Source organism: Rhinoderma darwinii, chromosome 10, assembly GCF_050947455.1.
Source record: "Rhinoderma darwinii isolate aRhiDar2 chromosome 10, aRhiDar2.hap1, whole genome shotgun sequence".
Classification (NCBI taxonomy): domain Eukaryota; kingdom Metazoa; phylum Chordata; class Amphibia; order Anura; family Rhinodermatidae; genus Rhinoderma; species Rhinoderma darwinii.
The window spans coordinates 37,091,830-37,116,476 of NC_134696.1; the positions used below are offsets into that span (position 1 = coordinate 37,091,830).

Below are 24,647 nucleotides of genomic sequence, written 5' to 3' on the forward strand. Positions count from 1 at the left end.
AGAAGATCACTTAAAATACCTTATATCACAATGGAACAGTAAAATTTGTAGTTTATAGCAGTTACCAAAAAATCACGTTTGATTTAAAGTGTCGAATATCATCACTGCGCAGAACACGTCGTAACGAAAGAATTTACCGTTTGTAGCAATAAAAAAAAATGTACATGGAAAAAATGAGCACCACCATTTTAATATTCTCTGGGTGTTAAAAGAGAACTCCACCCAAAAGCATCATTAGACTGGTATTTTCTATCGTAACGTGCACGTATCTGTGCAGCTGACAGAAGAGCCGTCCATGAGATCCATTCACCTTCCATGTTACCGGTATCAGTCATGTGAGTGTATGAAGTGGTCATAGCTATGTTGTGGTTATCAGTAAAGTGTACCACTTCTTCTCCTATACACAATATTAGAGTGGGAACATCCCAATAAACAGGAGAATGACAGATTGTAGCAGATCGGTCTACAGAAAAGAGCAGAATTAGAGCAGCCTGTATTCTACCAATAGCAAACACAGCCCGTCATAAAACAGTCAGCACATGGACGTACAAAACTGAAAAAATGTTTGATTTCCCTTCAGGTTCCTGTTCTCTTACCATAATTTTCCCCTTCTAGAAATAGTGATTCTGATACTATTCGTATTGAGGGAATTGCTAATGGAGTATTTATGGCAGTCCAACTATAAACTTGCTAAAGAAAAACCTGTCAACTGAAATTTCATGCTTCTCGATCCACCAGTAAGTAATGAAGGCAAGAGGAGACGACTTTGGAACACATTTTGTGTTCGGTTCCATATTCCTTAGGGAAAAAGAAAAAAAAAAAGTTCGTTTCCTATCGTCCTCAGCTGCGATCTATTTGGCAAAGGGAATATTTAAGTTCCAACAATACAACCATGTAGAAGAGGGTAGGTCAGGAGAAATGTAGGGCGAGCTATAGTTTTCCTATGCGATTGCGATATCCATTACTGAGGTGATCTTTACATAAATCGCCTAGATCACTTCTATTAGGTGAAATACATATTTTGACAAAACGGTGTTGCAGTGTGATAATAACTTTTTCAATGGCAGTAATGACAATAAATTTAGAGCATTAAATAAATGGATAGCTATAAAACAGATCGGACTGACAGGCAGATGATGGATAGATATGAAAAATGAAAGATCTAGGATATGTGAAGTGAAAGATCTAGGATATGCGAAAGAGATCTAGGATGAGAAGTGAAAGATCTAGGATATGCGAAAGAGATCTAGGATGAGAAGTGAAAGATCTAGGATATGCGAAAGAGATCTAGGATGAGAAGTGAAAGATCTAGGATATGCGAAAGAGATCTAGGATGAGAAGTGAAAGATCTAGGATATGCGAAAGAGATCTAGGATGAGAAGTTAAAGATCTAGGATATGAGATATGAGAAAGCTCTAGGATATGAGATATGTGAAAGAGATCTAAAATATGTGAAAGAGATCTAAAATATGTGAAAGATCTAGGATATGAGATATGTGAAAGATCTAGGATATGAGATATGTGAAAGATCTAGGATATGAGATATGTGAAAGAGATCTAGGATATGAGAAAGATCTAGGATATGAGAAAGATCTAGGATATGAGAAAGATCTAGGATATGAGAAAGATCTAGGATATGAGAAAGATCTAGGATATGAGAAAGATCTAGGATATGAGAAAGATCTAGGATATGAGAAAGATCTAGGATATGAGAAAGATCTAGGATATGAGAAAGATCTAGGATATGAGAAAGATCTAGGATATGAGAAAGATCTAGGATATGAGAAAGATCTAGGATATGAGATATGTGAAAGAGATCTAGGATATGAGAAAGATCTAGGATATGAGAAAGATCTAGGATATGAGAAAGATCTAGGATATGAGAAAGATCTAGGATATGAGAAAGATCTAGGATATGAGAAAGATCTAGGATATGAGAAAGATCTAGGATATGAGAAAGATCTAGGATATGAGAAAGATCTAGGATATGAGAAAGATCTAGGATATGAGAAAGATCTAGGATATGTGAAAGATCTAGGATATGAGATATGTGAAAGATCTAGGATATGAGATATGTGAAAGATCTAGGCTATGTCAAAGATCTAGATCTAGGATATGAGATATAAAAGAGAGGTAGAGATCTATACGATACGAGATATAAAAGCGATATGATAGAAGAGAAAGATCGATTGATTAATAAATCTAAATATTTCCTTTATCTCTATTTTTTTTCTAAAGACCCCACTTTGTAGCACATAACGAAATACACAAAGAAAAAAATCATAAATATTTTATTGCACATAAAAAACAATTAACAATGGACTGCACTTATTGCTAATTGTAACAAATGTCACACAAAAGTCAAGAGAAAATGTCACCCGTTTTTGGAGTAACAGAGGAAAAGTTGTATGCGGCTCACACGTGCGCATTCGACAATGGATTTTGGCACAGTTGGTGTCAACATTGGCAATAATACATGTGTTTCTTTTTTTTTTTTAGGCACATTAATACTGGTTTACATATTTCATGGAAAAGGAACCAACGTCTCTAAAAACAGAAATGGAAGGAGCAATTAAAGACACAGAAAAAGTCCCGGTTTTATTTTTTGCCCCCGGTAATGGGTGAACATTGTTCAGATGTCAGTTTAAAATTTGCCTAATATTCTCTTGTTCTTTCAGTTTCCAAAGTAAGAGAGCCAAGAGCCCTTAGTTGCCAGATCCCAATGGGGTTTGGCTTCTTACACTAGTCTTTGCTTCCACCCGCTCTATCCTGCTGAAATGGAATTGTGCAGCTGCTTGTGTGATTGTTGAGAAGAACCCACACCCACAGGCTAAAAATTCTCTATTACCCAGTCAGCTTCTGTCAGCTACTTGGCAAGAGATATGGATGTTGGATTTATTTAAAGCAAAGCAATCTAAAAGGTGCACTTCTTTATCTGTGAAAAACCAGGACTCCTCTGCTTTGCCCTCCAGTGCCGCTATGGCATGTCTAGATCAACTCATGTCTATATATCAAGTCCACAGGGCGCAAATCGAGTGAGCACACTTGATAGCATAAGCTGGGGAGAGGAGGGGATGTTTACTTGTCGTTACATATGTCTGTAGAGACCACCTAAATAGGCACGCGGCATATAAATAAACTATCTTCCCCCTGAGTCTAGTGTCCTGGGCATGTTTGACATGCCACTTAATATGGACAATATATGACAATAGATTATTTAAAGTAAAAAAAAAAAAACGATTACTAGAAAGAAAAAAATGTGCAGAATGTCGTCCGATTTCTGGTGCTATACCTAGACCCCTGAAGACTATACGAATACTAACACTTACAAGTCCAGTGTGGCACTAAACAGGTTTATTCATATGTACAGACTGTGGAGTATTCATGTTTTCCCGGCAGCTCAGGTAGATTCCAGTGTTCATGAATTCCCAGCTCTTCCACCGATAGGGATTAACCCGCATAAGGCATCAGTGGCTCCATCCTATGGCTGCTCTGTGTATGACACAGGGATCAGGCACTCTGGTTGAGGTGACCATGTTTGTCTGTTCGTAGTAGTTTGGTTTTTGAGGATCTTGTTGTTCCTAGGTCACCTTGACTGTGGAAGCCCCGTGTATGGACTCCATGATGGCTGTAAAACGATTGCACAGGTCATAGAGGGACTGAGGTCGGATCTTTGGTGGCTCCTTTAGCACAATGACATCACTGGAACAGTCCAGAAGCCGTGGAAGAAACTGCCCAAGCTTCTGCTGTAGATTATCTGTCACATCGAAAGAAAGAAAGACCTGGCGTTATGATCATACCGAAGTGTTATTAGAATTACAGAAGTGCTTTTATGTTATTGATTACAGGGAATCGATCACTTGAAGGAGCAGACATTCTCAGCGCTTCGGATTGGCCAACAGGGCTCAAGTTCCTTCATTTGCCGGAATGTTTGTCTCACCGCTAATCGGGCTGATGAGTGGGTGGAGATATACCCACCAACCCTTCTTTGTTAAGACATCTTAAAGATACCGGTCTGCTCTGTTGACAAATTCAATAGAATAAAAGGATAAAAACACCTCCAGTAAAAAAAAATAACTTCACAGTGCTCTTATAATCCCCACATACAGAACCTTTGTGAAGCGTATCCCTTCAAAACCCAGCTGTTTGTCTTGCAGAGCTCTCCTCCTTCCTAGTTCTCATTGTCTGCTGTGTTACATATACAGTGGAGCTGCATCCCGGTCTCAGCCACTCGGTCTACAAGCCTGCTAGCTTACATTACACTTCCCCCTGCTCCCTCCGCCACCTCTCTCAGTAAGTTTTTAAGTAGATCATTGGATGCTCAATAAAATATACAGAGGAAAGTTTGTCAGCTCTATGTGCCGTATGTTATAGAGGAGGAGGTGCAGCGCAGATTTATATATATTTTTGAGGTAAAGATTCAGCATAACTTGTATTTTATTTTTTTAAATTCTTGTTCACTATGGATGTAATCGTGCAGAGGACGGCCCTACTCAGTGATTGGCAGCTATTTCTGTATACACACTCATACAGGGAAGAATGTAAATCAGTAGTTGAGACCACCCACTGGACTCTTAATGCCGCAGTGAAGAGGGATTTAGGCCAATAAATAAAATATATTTTTCCTCATATACAAGGTGTGTCCCAAAAGCAATGAGAATGATTTTTTACGCTCCCCACGAGGGCTGCTTAAGGAAATTGGGGATGGAGGTGGTTGTTGCGGGGATATCTCAAGTATACGGCTGGACCATCCTCCGTTGCGCCCAAACCTTTTGAAGTGTCGGTACCTTACAAAAGTGCAACCTTGATTTTCCCTCTCGTCAGAGAGGGAAAATGCAGCGGAACATTGAGCGACGTTACGCAATCAAATTTTGCATGAAACTTGGAAAAACAGCTTCACAAACCTTAGAGATGCTGAAGACAGATTTATGGGGAAGCTGCAATGTCATCAGCCCAAGTTTTCAGATGGCACAAGGCCTTCAAGGATGGATGAAAAGCCGCTGAGGATGAACAGCGCTCAGGGCGACCTTCAATGTTAAGAACTGATGAAAATGTGCCCTATAGCCAGGACTTGGTCAGACTGCATGTTCAATGTGGAAGGTCCCCTTTAAGTTGTTTTATTTATTCTTACAAACTAAGGCCCCATGCACACGAACGTAAAAACGCCCGTAATCACGGGCCCATAGATTTCTATTGGCCACGGGTACCTCCCCGTATGCTTACGGGAAGGTGCCCGTGCCGTTGAAAAATATAGAACATGTCCTATTTTAGGCCATAATTACGGCACGGGCAGGCCCATAGAAGTCTATGGGGCTCCCGTAATCACGGGTGACTACGTGTGTGCACCCGTAATTACGGGAGCGTTGCTAGGCGACGTCAGTGTATAGTCACTTCCAGGGTGCTGAAAGAGTTAAACGATCGGCAGTAACTCTTTCGGCACCCTGGACTGTGGCTACCGATCACAATATAGATAAAGCTGTATATAAAAAAAAAATAAAAAAAAAAAAGGACGTTCATACTTACCCAGAACTCCCTGCTTCTTCCTCCAGTCCGGCCTCCCGGGATGACGTTACAGCCCATGTGACCACTGCAGCCAATCACAGGCTGCAGCGGTCACATGGACTGCCGCGTCATCCAGGGAGGTCGGACTGGATGTCGAGAGGGACGCGTCACAAGACAATGGCCGGGTAAGTATGAATTTATTTTACTTTTTCAGCGGAAAGGGCTGTCCCTTCTCTCTATCCTGCACTGATAGAGAGAAGGGCTGCCGATTTAGTGCGGTGCAATTTTGCAGCGAGAACGGGTCCGTAAATACTGGTGTAATACGGGTCGAATACGTGTGACCAAGGACCCGTATTTACGCCAGTATTTACGGGAGGAAAAAAATACGTTCGTGTGCATGAGGCCAAACACTTTGATGGCTTTACTGTGTCCAATAAGGAGTGTAGTCTCACTGTATGAAACGTGTATCCATTTCTTCTGTATAATCGAGTCCCAGACTCCAGCGCCACCAATTATTGTGCAGAATGACAATTCTATATAGGTTTCAAAAGAACCTTTCACCTCCCCATACATGTGCAGCTGAGTGCAGCATGTAATGGAGGGTTGCTGCAAACCCTGGGGCACTTTACATTTTTTATCGGTGCCGTTATATTTGGCGCCTGATATTTAAGTAACCCCCTGAACGGTCAATGGGGCGTGTAATGGCAAGGGGGCATGTTACTATGGCTGAGACACTGTCCAATCAGCTACGGACAGTATCACAGCAAGAGCTGGAGAGAGTGTGCTCGCATATGCTCTTACACTTTAGCTGTCGGCAGACAAAGACAAGACAGATCTCTCGCGAGAGACCACAGTCTTGTACTTGTCTGCCGAACTGGCAAGGGGGCGTGTCACTGCTACGGACAGTGCAAGAGCTGGAGAGAGGAGAGCGTGTGCACGCGCACGCTCTCACTCTTAAGCTGTCTGCAGACAAGACTGATCTCTTGCGAGAGATCAGTCTTGTCCTTGTCTGCCGACAGCTAAAGAGTGAGCGCGTGTGCACACACTCTCCTCTCTCCAGCTCTTGCTGTGATACTGTCCGTAGCTGATTGGACAGTGTCACAGCCATGTTACACGCCCCCTTGCCACTACACGCCCCATTGACAGTTCAGGGGGTTACATAAATATCAGGCGCCAAATATAACGGCACCGATCTCTAAATAATGGAGGAGGGTAGGAAAAAAAATGTAAAGCGCCCCAGGGTTTGTGCAGCCCTGCCCATTACATGCTGCACACGTATTGGCAGGTGAAATATTCTCTTTAATTGCTTCCAGATCATGTACCTATAGACACAATTACCATTTTTTGTCTTTGTTCAGCATCAACCACAGAAGGTATTTTTGAGATGCTGTTTGTTCTGACATTACAAATTTCTACGTACAGATTAGAAGTGATCTTGTTCTGGTGCTCGACCATAAACATGCAGGCGTACCTGGGTGTATTGAGTAGGGGTGCTGTGACTGTGGCTGGCATAGTACAACAATAAAATAATACATATGAATTCTTCACTGTCTAATAAGTACTGCTCAGTGCTAATTTGTATCCTACCCAGCGTGCCTGAGACTCTTATGTCTGGAATTCATTGCCGGCAGAGACAGATTTCTGACAGCCCATTAATCTCGCTTCGCACGGGCTTGGAGGGACAATGTGTATTCTAATGTGCCATAAACTGAAATCGTTATGCTTTAATCTTCCTTAGGAAGAGAGGAGTGGGGGCTGTCAGTCAATAAATATGCAGGGATGTTAAAAGTGACACGGGTTATTACTGCGTCAACCGCTCGTGCAGCTTAGAAAGGGGGCGATGGTGGAGGGGAATAAAGCTGCGTGAAAGTCAAATAAGCAAAGGTCAAAGTTTTGTCTCCATCGGCTTGTCATTTGTATGCGGATTTCTTATATTTTACACATTCTATACAATCTATAGATTATAACGACACCCCCGCTATTCCCAGGTAATCCTTGAACCACATGTTTCTGTTCTCTATATTAGACTGACAGCCCCTTCAATACTTTGGTCTAAAATACAAGGGTGTCATTCAGAAGGGCAAGGGCACTAACCAAACCAACAGTTTGAAGTATACCTCCATTTATTAATATTTGAATGGCCTGCAGGGGTAATGTTTGGTCAGAAGAGCTGATCTCCGGCAGTTAGAGAAGTCAGACCCGCGGCAATGTGGCTTCTCTTTAATTAGGGTTATGAGCAAATGTGATACACTGGGTTATTGCCTAGCGCAGGGACTGAGGGAGCGATGCATGACTCAGAGGTCCTCTTAGGGAGTGGTGGGGCATGAAACAGGACTAAAGAACATCAAAGACAATCCCCAAGTAATGCAACACCCCCTAAGGCCCAACATAGTGTATACGTTATGCAGAGTGTTCCTTTAGTTATTGACTAAAGCAGCACATCACACAAAGCAACACAATCTTCTGGGTTCCCACACAGTGTTCTTAGGTACCCAGAAAGCACTTGCACCCACAGTCGATTTCTTTAAAGGGGTATTCCGGTTACCCTACGGATAGGGGGTAACTTGTTGTAAGGGGTAACTTGAACGGTGACCCTGAAGTTGCCCAAACCCCACGCTTGAATAGAGTGGCAGGTCGCTCATGCGCACTGCCGCTCCATTACTTCTCTATGGCAGCGCCGGAAAAAGCAGAAAACGGCATTCGGCTATCTCTGGCGCTCCCATAGAGAACGAATGGAGCGGTAGTGCACATGAGCGACCTGCCGCTCGGTTCAAATGAGGGGTTCGAGCAACTCCAGGGTCCCCATTCTCGTAAACGGTGGGGGTCTGAGCTGTCGGACACCCACCGATCAGCAAGTTACCCCTTACACTACGAGTAGGGGGTAACTTGTTGTAACTGGAATACCCCTTTAATGTCATGTTTTTGTAGTGAAGACTATGTGGTGATTATCTAGGACAAAAAGGACACTAGTGGTCACCCTATTTGGACAGTATGAGGGCAGATTACAAAAAAAACAACTAATAATATAGATTATACTTCAAGCCTATAAATACAGGCACAAATTCCATCTTTGACAAAATGTAAATATAAATGGACTGTAATAAGCACTGCATATGGCAAAAGAAATAAGCAGAAAAAGCAGATTAGGGGATGATAAACGCATTGTCTCCCCAGCACACAACTGGCTCATGATTATGCAGCAATGAATGTGCTCATAGGTCTGAATGACTGATAGTATTACTTCCTTCCGCAGCTTCGCTCACATACTGGTTCTTGGATCAGTCATTCAATACCTTAAATGACCTCAGAGCATTGAGAGAATACTAATGAGTAGGTGGTGACAGCGTGTGACAAGGGGCTGTTCATAAATATGATCCTGGCACGTTTAGAGTGACAGGTAAATTGGTGGAAACCTGAGCACAATCAAGCTGCCAACTGGCAAGGGGGCAGGGCATTTCTCCGCAATGTATGGTTAATGGAGTTACCTGTGCAAGTTAATGCTGGGCAAGTATTATATACAAGTTGAGTCACGCGTTTCGCGGACTATACACATAACATAGCTGGCGAAAGCGTTTTTTCCTCAATTCCCCCATAACCATGAATGCTCACATTGGCCAATTGTGCACGTTTATTTCAATAGGGATAAGTTAAACCCGGTTAAGTTTATATATTATTTCACGTCCTGCTCACATGGAAATTCCAAGTTTGAGAATGACCTAGAAACTTGGGACTCACCAGCTATATCTTGGCCAAGGTATGAGCACCAGCAGCTCCGCATCTCCTCGATAGCAGCCAGGTCTTCCTCTGAGATCTTATTGTTGAAGATGAGATGCATGCAAGGGATGATCAGATCGTTCATTATGCCGATTCCTTCAGAGACCTGCTCTTCCACATGACTCTCAAACATCCTGGCAGCCATATTATTTAAGTCCTTTCAGGGAGGAGGGAAACGGTGGCAGCAGAACTTTAGTCAGAGACCTTCTTTATAAAAGGCAAAGATACTAAAGAGGCTCTGTCACCAGATTTTGCAACCCCTATCTGCTATTGCAGCAGATCGGCGCTGCAATGTAGATAAGAGTAACGTTTTTGTTTTTTTAAAAACGAGCATTTTTGGCCAAGTTATGACCATTTTTATATTTATGCAAATGAGGCTTTCTAAAGTACAACTGGGCGTGTATTATGTGTGTTACATCTGGGCGTTTTTACTTCTTTTACTAGCTGGGCGTTGTGAATGGGAGTGTATGATGCTGACGAATCAGCATCATCCACTTCTCTTCGTTACCACCCAGCTTCTGGCAGTGCACAGACACACAGCGTGTTCTCGAGAGATCACGCTGTGACGTCACTTTATGCCCCAGGTCCTGCATCATGTCGGACGAGCGAGGACACATCGGCACCAGAGGCTACATTTGATTCTGCAGCAGCATCAGCGTTTGCAGGTAAGTCGATGTAGCTACTTTCCTGCAAACGCCGATGCTGCTGCAGAATCATCTGTAGCCTCTGGTGCCGATGTGTCCTCGCTCGTCCGACATGATGCAGGACCTGGGGCAGGAAGTGAGTGACGTCACAGCGTGATCTCTCGAGAACACGCTGTGTGTCTGCACTGCCAGAAGCTGGGTGATAACGAAGAGAAGTGGATGATGCTGATTCGTCAGCATCATACACTCCCATTCACAACGCCCAGCTAGTAAAAGAAGTAAAAACGCCCAGATGTACATACACATAATACACGCCCACTTGTACTTTAACTTTAAACACGCCCAGTTGTACTTTAGAAAGCCTCATTTCTATAAATATAAAAATGGTCATAACTTGGCCAAAAATGCTCGTTTTTAAAAAAAAAAAAAATTTTACTTTTATCTACATTGCAGCGCCGATCTGCTGCAATAGGAGATAGGGGTTGCAAAATATGGTGACAGAGCCTCTTAAACAAGAATGCATGCTTGTATTTGTCAAAAACCTACATAGCCATGTGCCCAAGGACCACATAAATTATGGTGAAGAAATTAGTCCCTATGTCTCCTTCTGTAGAATCAATGTATATTATAACGCGGAAGATACTTGAGGAAGTCCAGCTGGTCGGGAGTACTTAGAGTGATGCCCCACAGGGAAAAGCATGAAATAGATCTCTTCCAGAAGGAAGAAAACGGTCTTTTATTGCCCCCGACGCTTCATACTATAAAGAGCCTTGAAACATGACTCGAATTATCAGTCAGTCAATCAAGAGACACCCATCTGTATACAGCAGGGTTTCAGAGTAGGGTTCTCGGCTGTGTGTACTGCCGCTCCGTACCGGTTCTTCTTGTGGAGATCCGGGTTATGAACGTGTTGGACTTGGCCTTACACGTTAGGTGTTGATAGAGACAGCTTTCTTCATTCATAGGAGAGATATTTTGCATACTTTTTCCCCAAGGAGCATTTGTCCTACCAACTGGATCTCTGCAAAGTGAATCTGTACCTTCCAAGAGGAAGTACACACAACATCTCCCACAGCAAACCAGAACCCAACTTTGTGTTCTGATGAGGAGCGAAAACTCTGAAACAGTGCTGTCTACTGATGTGGGTCTCAGATTTTGCTTGATAACCCGCATCATTTCAAGGCACTTTAAAGGATCGGACATTAATTTACAGGGTAGATACCTGTATATGGCACTAGAGAGAAAGTCTTCTTGCTTCGGAGAAAGTCTATTTTGCATGAATATTATATTCAATTATTCTCAGGTAATAACCATTATAACCTTTTATAACTGTGATTATTCCATACTACAGAAGATACAATTGGGTTAGGAACTAAGGATCAGTCCGATATGGAAAGGATTGGGTGATTCAATACAAAAAATGAGCGGAGATGGGCAAAAATGTAATACTCGCTACTGAAGAACCTAGCGCACATCATAGAGCGCGCACACCACTGCAGTCATCTACACAAAACATGAACAAAGCTTTCTTCAGTTTCGTGGATGACTTCTGTCCATATCCTTTTTGTTGTATAGCAGGACAATGCCTAAAGAAGGGGGGAACGTCCAAAATTTCAGCTGTGAACAAAAGTTCCCTCAATGTAAAATAAAAAACAGCTTATTCATCTGCTTATAAAGAACGTTCTAGAATAAGGGAGCAAAGGTCACCGCCCAGCGCCAGCAGATGCTGCACTATTAGGATCATGACTGACACTATCCAAGTCTAGACACAATTCTTGTAAAGACACTTTTTTAATATAACAACATAGAAGTGTTTAGGGGTCTATTCACACATGTGTTGTTTTTCAGACACTAAAAAAAAAAAAAAGGCATTGTCAAATTTCTATTTATTTTGGAATACTAAAGCAAATTGGGTGATGGATGCGACGGAGCAAAATGACAAATATCACAGATGAATTATTTTCTTTCAACCAGGATTTCAATGTAAAAAACAACATATCGGAAAATGGCCATTGTCCCCTTGAGATCATTAATGAAGATGACTTTTTTCCCCCTATCTATTGAAATGAAAAGACAATGGATGAAAAAGTGGTGCGACGGGTCATAAATACAGAACAAAATGAAAGACAAATAGGAGTGAACATACCTTTGCAGGTGCCAGGATCTTTAAATATACATTGCAGTCTAGAAAAACCCTCAGAAGGGAGTTTTTATTTTTTCCGATGCATCCGAAATGCGAAATTAAAACAACTTTGCATATAGTCCTAATTAAAGGGGTATGAACACCACTTATCTACTAGCCCCAGGAAAGGTGATAAGTATCTGATAGCTAGGACCGCTACTGATCCAGAGTACGAGGGTCTCATGTCACCCGTTTGAATGTTGAGGCGGTCGGGCATGCGCGCAGCTGCTCCTCCAATAAATCCTAGGGAACGACTTAGACAGCCATCTCCGCCATAGAATTAAACATTACAACAATTTCCGGCAAAATGTTCTACGAAGGTTATGTAAGGAATACATACCAAGAGGCACTTTCGTCTGTACAGCTCTAGCAGAGTTTCTTCCACGCCACGATTTGCTCCTATGCTCAGAAGGGCGCTGTTACTCTGATAAGCATATACCAGGTACGTCAGCGCTTCCTGACATCTGACAAGAACAGATATTGTCACTGCAGCTTTAAAACGGACCAATAAATGTTTTTATCAAAGACGTGGATATTCATCAATTGAAATGAGACTATATGGAAGTTTGTCCTACTACCTAGAAGTGACGCTACAATTCTAGATATGAAAAAGACCAACCGTTTCCTGTCACTTTTTAGAATAGGTCGTCGCGTCTAATAAAACGATTCCTTGTGAAGGGAGAGGGAGAAGCATGACTCCCACCAATCTAACAACTTAGGGGGGGGGGGGGGGGGGGGGAGGATGCTTTACATTCCACCATGAACTTAATATACAGATGTTGTAGCATTCCACCAACATGGACTGTAATGTGGTTTTGGCCTCTAATGAGCCTAAATAAAATAGTGTTGATAGATAAGGGGTCACTTACTTTCCATTCTGGTACAACTCCAGGCCAGTTAGAAGGTAAACAGACACTTTGCGAAACTGACTGTAATCCTTGTGCCACCTCTGTAATAGGAGGGAAACAAAATCCCATATTTATTTTCGATATTACGTAAAAACACTGGAAGCCGTGAATGTTTGTGATTTAACCTTAGACTTTTATATTAGAGGTTTTTTTTAGCGGCAATGACAACTGCAATGAATACAATTAAAGAAGCACTGGACATAAAATGTCAGGCAGAATTTTTTTTTTTGCACTTGAATTTTATGCAAAATCCGCAAGCAAAAACCTCTGCAAAAAACGCTCAGAACGAGCGCCGCAGGTATTTTCTGCCTCCCATTGTTGTCATTGTTTCCGCTCGAAGAAATCAATGGGGGGGGGGGCGATTTGAAGAGTTTCAGGTCGCCAATTCAGACGCTGTGTGAACTACCCCATACAAAGAAAAAAAAACAACAAACACAACCTCAAATAATATTATTCCTCTTTCTTGCTCCTGCTTTGTTCTATATTACAATTTCAAAACTTAAAAATAAAATAGAAAAGCAGCGTGTATATTTATTTTAGGAGGCAGCCATGTCCCCCGCCTCCCCGTCCCCCCGCCCAATGCTAGTGCACGTGAGTCGGTAAGTTTTAGAGGAGTGTTTAGTTTAGGCTGCATACTTTTTGTCTACATAGTGAGTGTGGCCATCTCGTTGGAAGGAATCCCCAAAGTTCCGTTAACAGTAGTAGTAGTAGTAGTACACATAGTGGCACAGGCCGGCCGTACATTGCCAACTCACAGTGGCAGGAATAAAATGCTGTGTTATGGCAAAAAGCTATTTTATGGATAATCAGGGACTAGAGCGGGGTACACATACATACATACATACCGATGTCCCAATACCGTATGTTCACACCAAAGTATCAGGGAAGGAGTTTTTTTAAACAGCGATTGGGGCCTCTATTGCTGTTCAGGGGAAGTCACCTAGCTTTCCCAGATTGCTGAATGGCAAATCTGCCTTGTTATGTAGGGATTTCCTCTAAGAAAAATCAGGCGACTTTGCCTTTCAGGAACATTATATATATAGTATATTCCAAGCATGGCCTCAATTACATCTCTACAGAGGTTGCTACCCATCTTTCCCAGGCTGCTGAATGCCACATTTTCCTTTGTAGTGCAGGGATAAATCCTCCCACGTAGCTAAACATACAGTATTTGCCACTCAGAAAAGCTAGGTAAGAACACCGTAGGGCTGCAATGGTGACAACTACGTATCCCTGATATATACAAAGTATCACAGCATCATAGCTTGTATTTTAGATAACCAACATGGCCTTTATTGCGGCCCCTAGAAGGTTACTGCTCAGCTTTCCCAGCCTGCAGAATGCCAGACGTGCCTAGTTATCCATTGAGAAATCCACAGCTCTCGTATTGTAGGAATCCCTGTAATGCAGTGATAAATACACCAATATATCGCACAGCTTTGCCATTGAGGGACCTGGAAAAGCTGGGTAAAAAAAATGATGTGGCGTTGTAACAGACATGCTGAATCTACTTAAATAAACCCCCGCTACTCGCTCCCAAATCATACCATATCTAGGGAAATATGCCTCTCCGGAACGTGGGAAAGCTGGGTAACATTTACAACCAATTAACGAATGTTACAATTTTGGCTGATGATTTTAAGCATGTTTTTTTTCAGTGTTTGTTTGGTCAAAATTTGACCTGGTATTTTTACAGACAAACTTGAAAACCCGAATGGCAGAAATGCAGCAACAACATGTGAACGTACCCGAATAGAGAAAACCTGGAATCCATACTCACAGCCGTTCATAACAAGTATATAACCTTTAAACAGAAAGATAATATAACACCTTTGTCGTTGCACTGACCAGGTCCAGCAGTACTAGACAGCTACAGCGGCTGTGACCATCACGTCAATGGAGGATAAGCCCGGCCTATGCTCGCGCGGATACAAGCCGGCCTCCAGCCGAAAACGGAGGGGGCCGGGAGGAAGGGGCTCCTTCTGCCTGCAACATTCCTGCAAAACGCCTTGCGGAATGTCTTCCAGGCTTATCTTTGGGACCTTTTTTTTGTATGATTTTATGTTTTTCAAGGTTTAAGTGTCTCTTTATAAAGACTGGTTGGAGGGGGGATAGAACGGATGTCCACAATATATGAACGAGTAGGTGTGAGTAAAATACATTATCACAACACTAGACACCACATTTTAAATGACAAGATACGGACAATGCAGCACTTCTAACCTGATATTCTTTCATATTCATATCACTTGGTCCAATCTCTCTCAGTTTTGCTTGTGCCACCTTCATAATGTTTATTGATCTGGAAAAGCAACAAGAAGACGTAGAACATGTAGGTATGAACAATTATGATACAAGCCCCCATCCCTAAAAAAACAAAAACTATGACATTTACAATATTGGTCCATGGCGTGTTTGGCATCAGCGATATTACTTAACCATCGTGGCAACTCCTAGTGGTGTGTGCAACACCTGGTGAAATGGATTCCCTTATGTGCCTGGCGCCCATGTATGTAATCTCCTGCCCAACGACCCAGATGCCATTAGACTCCTGCAGTAAAGTCTCATTTACACAGCGGTCTTTTGCATCAGTATTTGGAAGCCAAAAATAGGAGAGGAACCCTCACAGAAAAAGTATAGTGGAAAGATTTGCACCTCTGTTTTGGACCGACTCCTGGTTTTGGATTACAAATAGTGACCTAAATACTGCCGTGTGAAAGCAGCCATAGACTCTGCATGGAGATCTGCCTCAGCTGAGTTGCTAAAGAACTATAAAATCTCAATATAGGGGCAAGAATTAACCCGTGTTCCTCACCGCTCATCATAGCTGAGATTCTTATCTGCAAACTGCTCCAATAACGTTCTTTCTATCACACGTTCCGGGGCTTTGTTCTGAAAGAAGTAGATCAACACGTGCTGCAGACGGGGGTCGTTGGAGTGCGACGGCTGCTCCTTAGAAAGCTGGTAGAGTCGAGTGTACTCTTCTCGGAATGCCTACAGAGATGGCAACAAGTTAAAGAACTGCAAAAGTGGAGGAGGGGACGTCACCATGGGGCCAATGAAATGGTCACAACGGAACCTCCAGGTTTACTAAACTGCATACTACGGATGTATAAAGGTTTACCATAATTTGGGATAGGTTGTTCGTAATTGCAAAAGTCTAGAATAAAAACCAAACACCTGTAAATAGAGACTCTGGAGTCAAAGACTCCTCTCAAGGGGTTACAAATTCCGAGTGCTGCCATTTCAGCTGCCATGGTGGTGGTCACACAGTCCATCAAGACTTTACCATTACAAATCTGCCCAGGTAAGAAAAAAAAACAAAAACAAAAAAAACACCCCAGATGTCCGACACCGCAGCGGAAAGGAATACACCGCACCGTGGTGTCAGTGGGTTATCAGGCAGAGTAGAACAACCAGTCTATCACCTATTATTGCAAAACTGCCACTGATCTAATGACAGACATCAGGCGAGGAGGCTTGGCAGGAGGTAAACAATGAACACATTTATTGTCATTGCTGCGGCCAGTGATTGCCTGCCGTGGTCACAGATCATTGTGCCGCCCAGTTTAATAAGATCCGGACGGGGAGAAAGATGCGGTTAATAAAGTAAAGGCAGATATTTATACAGGGAGCATATGATCACATCCGGATTATACATGATTATTGTAAGACCTCGGAACACTACTTGTCCGTTATTCATGAGAAAAGTGACTTGCTTAAAAGTTATCATTTATCTTACTATTTTTATACCCATCGCACACAACCCAGCAATGAACACCGCTGTATCCAGTCAGGGATAAAGGAGACCTAGACTACCAATGGATATGAGGGTTCCTTCGAAAATACAGTGAAATTATTTTAGGCTCTGTTCATACTTCTATATAATATATCTCACGTGGTATACATTTTTCTACAGGACGCCTCTGTAGAGAAGAGCACAGCAAACTATACTTTGTATACAGACACCTGCCTGGTAGATGCCAGGACACTCTTGGTATCAGGTGGGTCGACAGAACCCTACAGATACGATCGTAGTACGCACTGGTAATATGGCATCTAAAAAGCTTGCACAAAACCGCAAGATAATCTGATCCAATTATGAGACTCCTCTGATTAAAGGGAATCTGTCACTGGGACAGACCCTTTATCATAGGGTACGCAAAAGAACCCCAAACTAGCACATGCCCCTGCACCCAATGAGCCCCCTCCCAAAATCTAATTTGGGGCCATGCAAGAAAGCGTGCACTGTATACAAGTTGAGCATCCTACAAGGCCAATCAGCATAGCCCTCAGTTAAAGGGTTTATTTTGTGTTGGGTCCATATACAAGAAACAGTCGGTGCTACTACACGGATGTCAATAGGCAAGTTACAGATTGGGCTTGCTGGGACCAGTGGTTCCACACTGTGGTGCTCAGTATAAACAGAAGGTAATCGCAAACAGTAGTAAGAAATGGACGTCACTAATCGACTGGAAAAAAAAAAAAAAATTCCTATTTATTTCAGTGATTCATAAGTTAGATCGACACAACACGGCTAAATTATACGTGTTGATCTCCCGTCTATACCGGCTATGAAGCACGGAAATAAAGAGGACTGATACTTTTTCAAATCGGTTAGTGCCATGGATTTCTTTCTATCTTGTGCGTTTATTTTGTGTTGTTTTTGCAATATTTTTTTTTAAATCCTGTACGCTACAATCTAGTCCATCATCTGTCCGTGGCCTTAAATTACTGCAGTGGCCAAACTGCAGCAAAAAGGTACTTTTTAATAATTCAATGAAAAAAAAAACTATAATTGGAGGAATACAGTTCATTCTTTTATTCCAGTATATTAATAGAAGTCATAAACAATGAAATACTCCAAGGGGTCAGGGGACAGTCAAACGTTCCGTGCACAATGCCAGTAACTGAAACGTTTTCAATCCGACAATGGATTTCATCAATTTCCCTTCCCTGCTGTCCACAAACGCCGAGGCCGTAATAGAAGGTGCGCAGCAGGCAGCACGTGATCCTCAGTGTCTTTAGCTTCGAGGTGTAGCTACTTAATTACCAGGAGCCGGGAATGAATATGTCTATTTGAAAGCGGATTTTGATCCTCAAAGTGAAAGCTTCTTTGAAAAAGCTACAGACATCATCTGCTACCTTTTCAGCACTGAAAACCAATTTACGTCAAGCGCAGGATGATTCTGCATGGCACAGCCTAAAATTATCTTGTTGGAACCCAAGCGGCTCTCTGCATATGCATGTGGTGACAGAAATAGATGTTCCACAAGCTCCAAAACAAATTTGCATGTTTTTGCAGCTGGAACAATAGCGGCGCTGACAGTGCTTTTCACAGAACAAGAGCAGCTAAAAATTCCAAGCAAATGTAATCGCTTAAAGGTGGCATGAAGCCCACACATGTGCCAGTCTGAAATACCATACTTTTCTACCACCCTATAGAAGCTGAAAAACGTACAAACTGGGCCCCCTCCCGACATCTAGGCAAAGCCCAGTTTCTGCTCGGTTGGAGCAATGCTATCGGTTTTTGATTTGCATCTGCCAGCAGTTCACAATAGGGGGGGGGGGGGGGGGGGTGACATGCAGAACCAAAAACAGACTCTGAAATAAAAAAAATAAAAAAAAGTAGAAGTAACTTTATAAATCTCGCTCTCTAATTTATATTATTTTGCTCCATTATTTGTATCAGCCATTGCTCTGGCTTGCCCAAAGATTTTGCTTGTTTTGATCTGATGGGTGTACTTGGTACAAAAATATACATCTCCCGCAGCAAAAGATCAGGTAGGATTTTTTTTACCTAAATTATTGTAGGCAGTCCTCAACTTTTACAAGTAAACAATTTATACTTTTCCTTATCTCCAATAATCCACATCTGATAATCCAACACTGGTCAGGTACTAATTTATTATTTTACATCGCTTTATTTTGTTTTATGAAGGTGCCGTGTAAGCGGTCATTAGGAGCTTTCCGGCCAATCAATGTTAGAAGAAAATAATTGACATGCTGCATACAGTCCGGTGCCGTTCAGCAGCTACTATAGCACCCACTGAGATGTTGAGCTCATGTAATACATTCTCTAACAGTCACACATCACTAGGATATGCATTTACTTTTCCGGTACCCCCACCGATCCGAAGAATGAAGGGGCCGCAGCACTGGTTTGGCACTGCATCCCCTTCTCAGTTTTTCCCTACACAGCGGCACGGCCCTATTCACTCGCAGTGGTTGGCTGCTGTGCAGGACCACTAGTGTTAAACCAATCCCAGTATCGGTGGGGGTCCCTAATGATATGCCATTATTTGTAGGATTGGAACGAGCCTTTAATGTGGTCTATCCAGGTCATATACTCTCTTTTATTCGGCCACACACATTAGTTACAGCATTGGTTGTTAGTCAGATGAACCCAAACATGTACTTACTGTCCAGACCATTACCAGCTCATGTACGTAAATATAACGATTGTATGTAATAATCCAATAACTCCGTACACGCGTCATAGTAGATTCTGCCCCTCTGAAAAGATCCAAAGTCACCAACTTTTCAGCAGGTAAGCACTACTCGTGGTAAGAGATCGTGAAAAGCCGGCATCTGTGTGCAAGTGATTTCAATAATCTGATAACTAATAAAAATTGCACATATAGCTCAGACCGGAGTACCAAAGTAATTCACTATTAACTTCATATTTTGGCCAGTCAATATTTTATGTGTTCGCAATTTCTCTTTTTTTATCTGCTCTCTCCTTGTTCAGTTGGCCATTTATGTTATGGACGTGCCAAGTATGCAAATGCAATGAAGAAAATGTCCTGGAGCATAAAAATAAAAAGACTGGTGCTACCACTGTGTTATGGAGAATGGAAAAAAACCTTTTCGGTCCTAAAACAGCCAACACATTGTTCTATGCCAGCACAATTGTAGCTTTATGGGTGTATGCCTGGTGTTTGTTTTATACATATCAATAATCTAAAGCATCCAGGGATGTCCAGCCAGCCTTACACCAGCCATAACAGATCAAGGCCATTTCCCCGACTCCCACTCCGATTCTGAAAAGTTTCAAATCCATTGGTGGATGTCATTAACTGCAGATAAAATTGGCCATACGTGAAAGCGTGCAGTAAAATATAGAGAAGATATGAACTGGGCTTAAAACACTGGGGACGCTCAAAAACTAAAAAATACTCGTAAAGCCAAGATTCAATCCTGGTTAGTTTACACGAAGACATTCTCACTACAGTTACTTGTTAGTATTCACAGCAACGTATAATTCTCTCCAAAATCTGAGTATCTAGGTTGTTAGTACACGGCAAACCTCAGAATACCTTGACAAGCCCTGCTTCAGGCCCATCACGATCAAAGACCTGGCGGGCTTTGAGTATTGCCAGGATGACACCTTGCATCGCAGGGCACAGCATAGTCTAGCACCGCGGACGAATAAAAGAAGAAAATAAAAAAAAGACATCAGAATGAGAAGTGAAGGAAAAAGTATAAAAGAATCCCATCAGAGAACACAGGAATAGTTGCCGCAGTGTTAGGATCACAAACCAGCAGCTTACGTTGCTGAATTAACAAAGCATTATGTTCTCAGGCAACACTGCACCAAAGACAAGGATCGTAATTGAAATAAGTATCATCATTTCCCATTACAGAATGTATGTGCCAAGCATTCGTGTGTTAAAACGCTGACCCTACTGTGTGACAAATGAATGGAGTTTGAGCGCTCATGCTCTGTACCTCCTCATTATATCCATCAGCATCGGATCTAACAAGTATCTTTCCCACAGTGGGAATCTCCACTTCGGAAAGCTGGGAGGTGGGCGGCTGCTCTTTCTCCCCTGTCTGATTAGGGAGGATGGGTTCGGGCTGACTGGCTTCCTCTGGCTCTGGATTGGTCGGCTGTGACAGCGGAACAGGAAAGTGTAAAAAAAAGAGAGAGAGGTAGAAAAGACAGTTAAGAAAACAGAAGAATAGCACAGAGGTAAACAACAAGAGAACAGGTGACAGGGGAAGGTGCGCTGGGACTTCAGAATGGTTGTCCAGCCCTACACATTGCACTCGTTTGAAAAGGACTACATCTTGAGCATTAAACCAGCCTAAACTGCTTCCGTGTTAGGTTGGCAATTCTTCTAGCTTAAAGGGTTTGTCTAATTTAGAAAACCCATTTATCACGTACCCTATTGGAGAATTCTTAGAAGGGAATCCTCTGTTCAGGATCTCATCTGTTGACCAGAGTGGAGAGCGGTTTCAAGGAGTTACACCAACAATCCATTGATATGAATGAGTACTGTGTAATGCTTAATTTCCCCTGTGGTGGTGCTGCAGGGAAACTTGAGCACTTGAGCCAGATTTCCCCACAGAGCACAGCTGATCGCTGGGGTTCCCAGCATGGGGGGCATTATGTGATCAGATTATTATCAAGGGACCCTTCTAACAAGTAGGGATTGTCCAAAGCGGACAACCCCTTTAAAAGCGTTCTGCCAACAAATTCGATTTATCACCTACCCACAGGAAAGATGATAATTGTATGATCACTGGGGGGCGTAACTGCTAGTAGCCTCACTAATCTCTAGAAATTTAAATGAAGCAGCAGTCAAGCATGTGTGAAGCTGTTTCATTCAAAGTCTACGGGGCTGATGGAAACACCCAAACTCTCTATTCCGCTTTTGTTCGGAAGGGTAGAACCGGGAGACTCAAGATTAGTCTAGTGATCGTGGGGGTCCTAGCAGTAGAACTCCCAGCGATCATACATTCATCCAGTGGATAGGTGCTGAATGCCATTTGTAGGAAAAAAACTTTAATCCTGGGTCACTCTCTGTATATTTCCACATCGGTCCTACAAACCAACCACAAATCCCAATTGAATAAGCACAAATTCTCCCAATGGTAAAGAATTATATTGCCAATGTTAAGTGCTAGTCAGGCTTGGGATGCTGATAAAAAAAATATTAGAAACATATCTGTCGGTGCTCTTGACAAACGTGGGTTATGTATTAGAATGTGGACCACAACAATGGAATAGAATTTTTGAAAAAGTCCAACATTTACCTCTTCTAGTGCAGCCATCACTCCATTTTTCTCATAGGACTCAGCAGTTTTGGTAATGGCCAGAGCAGTCTGTTCTTTGGTGATCATGGCATGTTCTGATGACAAGGATCTGTTGTAGTCCCCACAACACAGAGCCGTGCCTGCAAGATTGGAAAAGTTAGTAAAAATAGAATATATTCCAAGATAAAAAAGAGAGAGAGAGACTACTGGATTAGGGAGCAAAAGATGTACAGAGAATATTGTGGAATGAAAATTGTAATAACTCATTTGGGAGGTCATTTTCTTCAATATTACAGGAATCTCCTAATAATTCTACAAGAAAAACAATTTCCTAACACCAAACGCCGACTTGTCCCCCGAAACAGTTATGATAATCATTCCCCAACTCCGTGTCTTAATTAAATTAACATTTTCCTGTGTGGTGGCTCTGGAGCGATAACACTCAAATGGCCCAACACCTATACGTTTTAAGTCTGGTTGTGGAATATATTATTTGATTAAAAAAAATAAAAAGTAAATGCTTCCTCTATAGTTCTCTGTATAATCACCAGACTCTTGGCATGTATATCTCAAGAAATCAAGTACAAACACATAATATATATACCTGCAACTCCAATGATATTTCCTGCCTTTAAGTTAGGCTCTATTCACACGGTCTATAACGGAAGCCAGAACACATTGCTGGATCTGTTGTACGACCGATACCACAGCCCCTCATGGACCCTATTGACTTACAATGGGTTCAGTCGTGACATCTGTCCCCTTGACTGGAAAAATAGCCCTACATCTAGCACTATTCTTCCTATTAAATATAATGGCACCGCCAACAGAGGATCAGTACTGAGCCGCTAAAAGAAGTACAGCGCCTTAGATGTAAAGCAATCATGTTTAGTATCTGATCATCAGGATTTAATATGATTTATTAATGTATACTTCTCATTGTAACTTCTTCTGTATGGGGTTGGTGCAATGTTCTATATTTCATAACAGCTGGTTGATGGGGGAAGGTTCTATACTTGATGTGCCCCCCCCATGGACCAACCTGTCAACCTTATATGCCTGAGATTTAAAAATAGCTTTTCGTGTGTACTATGGCGACATGTTGGACACCAAATACAATTGACATTGTGTATAATTTTCTGCCAATATCCCGGAGAGCAGACCAAGGACTTAACCATGTGGAATTGCTAAAAATTTGATTTTTCAAGTTATTATTCTACCTTTTTTTGCAAATTGTATGCATGTATACATTATATATGGTATCTTAAGCTGAAATAGTTCTTCAAGATGAAGTACCAATGAAATACCAAGCAAACCTTCATATAGAATGTCTCTTTCCCACTGCCATTATACTAGGGCCGTTCAAGAAGGGCAACTATTTACCATCAGGCAAGATTTCCTCTTCTGAAGTAACCTCAGTCTCCATTTGTGGGATCTTACAGGAATGAGCCTCCTCCCATTCTTCCACATCGTGTTCAAACCTATAGTTGTCCTCTCTAACACATTGTGCAAATTCAGGTAGAAGACTGCGGATTTTATCTTCCAGTTGTCCCGTTTCATGATCTGTAGAACCATTTTGACAAAATATAATTAAAAACAGTATTTCTTGCTATGGTTAGTCCACAGCAAAGTATTAAAATATCAACATTATTGTATGGTCAATAGAAAACCAAGAAAAAAAAACAAAACAGCATGATCTTAAAAACAATGTATTCCTTGCATGCAAAAAAAATAAAATAAATAAATATATATATATAAAAATCAGCTCCACATTTCTTACCTTCAATAAGATGCGGTAGTTTGTTATTTATGTACATGAGACAGTAAGCGCTGGCATTTCTCACACCTCCATAGGAGTCTCTTTCCAGCTCTTCCCAAGTGGTTTCTGTCACAGATATATCATTGTACTTCAACCAGTTCTGTCTGGTATGGCTGTATATATATGCCCAGTAGTGCCCAGCATTAGCCTGGCCTTCATGAACCAGAACTGCATGAAGCCTGTACGGTACCTAAAAAAATAAGTATTCTTGAATTAATGTATTATCTTGGCACTAGTCTATCAAAACGGGGGAAAAAAAGTTACAACTTATATAAAAGCTTTGAAAGGGGCAAGTGGCACCCTGAAAAACAAATGACAGCATGTGCTTTCCTATATGCTGGTGTATACCGTACACTAAATGTAGGAAATACACAAAACAGTGAGAAATATATGCAGAATTGTACTGTATGTCCCAGGAAAGCTTCCCCCCCCCCCTACCCTTACAAACTAGATCAGTTCTGTATCTGGGCTAGAAGGCAACTGGCTGCAGTAGGACCCCTCCTTCACAGCCCCTTTCTGCTAAAATAAAATCAGACATGTTAAAGCCCATGCCCTCCCACCACCAACTAGGCAGATGTTGTGGAAATGAATTTATCTCAGCAATATTTCTACAGATGCGTGCAGGGAATCGTACATCAGGTTTACGATTCTCATTCATATCTAGGTTTAAGGCTTATATAAAGCAACGGTCCCCAACCTGATACAAAACGATAACGCCCAGCATGCCCGGCAACAGCTGGAGAGCCAGAGGTTGGGACCACCACTATAAAACACAG

The 24,647-nt window shown here is 42.0% G+C and overlaps 1 protein-coding gene across 3 annotated transcripts in view; it reads right to left on the minus strand.

Annotated features, from left to right (window-relative positions):
• Positions 1 to 3,337: 3,337 nt before the first annotated feature.
• Positions 3,338 to 24,647, minus strand: part of USP28 (ubiquitin specific peptidase 28) — a 53,564-nt gene continuing 32,254 nt past the window's right edge. The window contains exons 16-25 of one of the 3 annotated variants that reach the window (XM_075839741.1): positions 23,833 to 24,061; positions 23,436 to 23,615; positions 22,053 to 22,192; positions 20,330 to 20,425; positions 15,826 to 16,004; positions 15,234 to 15,312; positions 12,972 to 13,051; positions 12,443 to 12,566; positions 9,238 to 9,433; positions 3,338 to 3,757 (exon numbers count right to left, since the gene is read on the minus strand). In XM_075839741.1, the coding sequence (XP_075695856.1) occupies positions 3,582 to 3,757; positions 9,238 to 9,433; positions 12,443 to 12,566; positions 12,972 to 13,051; positions 15,234 to 15,312; positions 15,826 to 16,004; positions 20,330 to 20,425; positions 22,053 to 22,192; positions 23,436 to 23,615; positions 23,833 to 24,061 (1,479 nt within the window). In that variant the 3' untranslated portion in view covers positions 3,338 to 3,581. Of the gene's footprint in view, positions 3,758 to 9,237; positions 9,434 to 12,442; positions 12,567 to 12,971; positions 13,052 to 15,233; positions 15,313 to 15,825; positions 16,005 to 20,329; positions 20,426 to 20,741; positions 20,904 to 22,052; positions 22,193 to 23,435; positions 23,616 to 23,832; positions 24,062 to 24,647 lie in introns of all 3 variants that reach the window. The other 2 variants (XM_075839739.1, XM_075839742.1) reach the window with 2 other exon arrangements.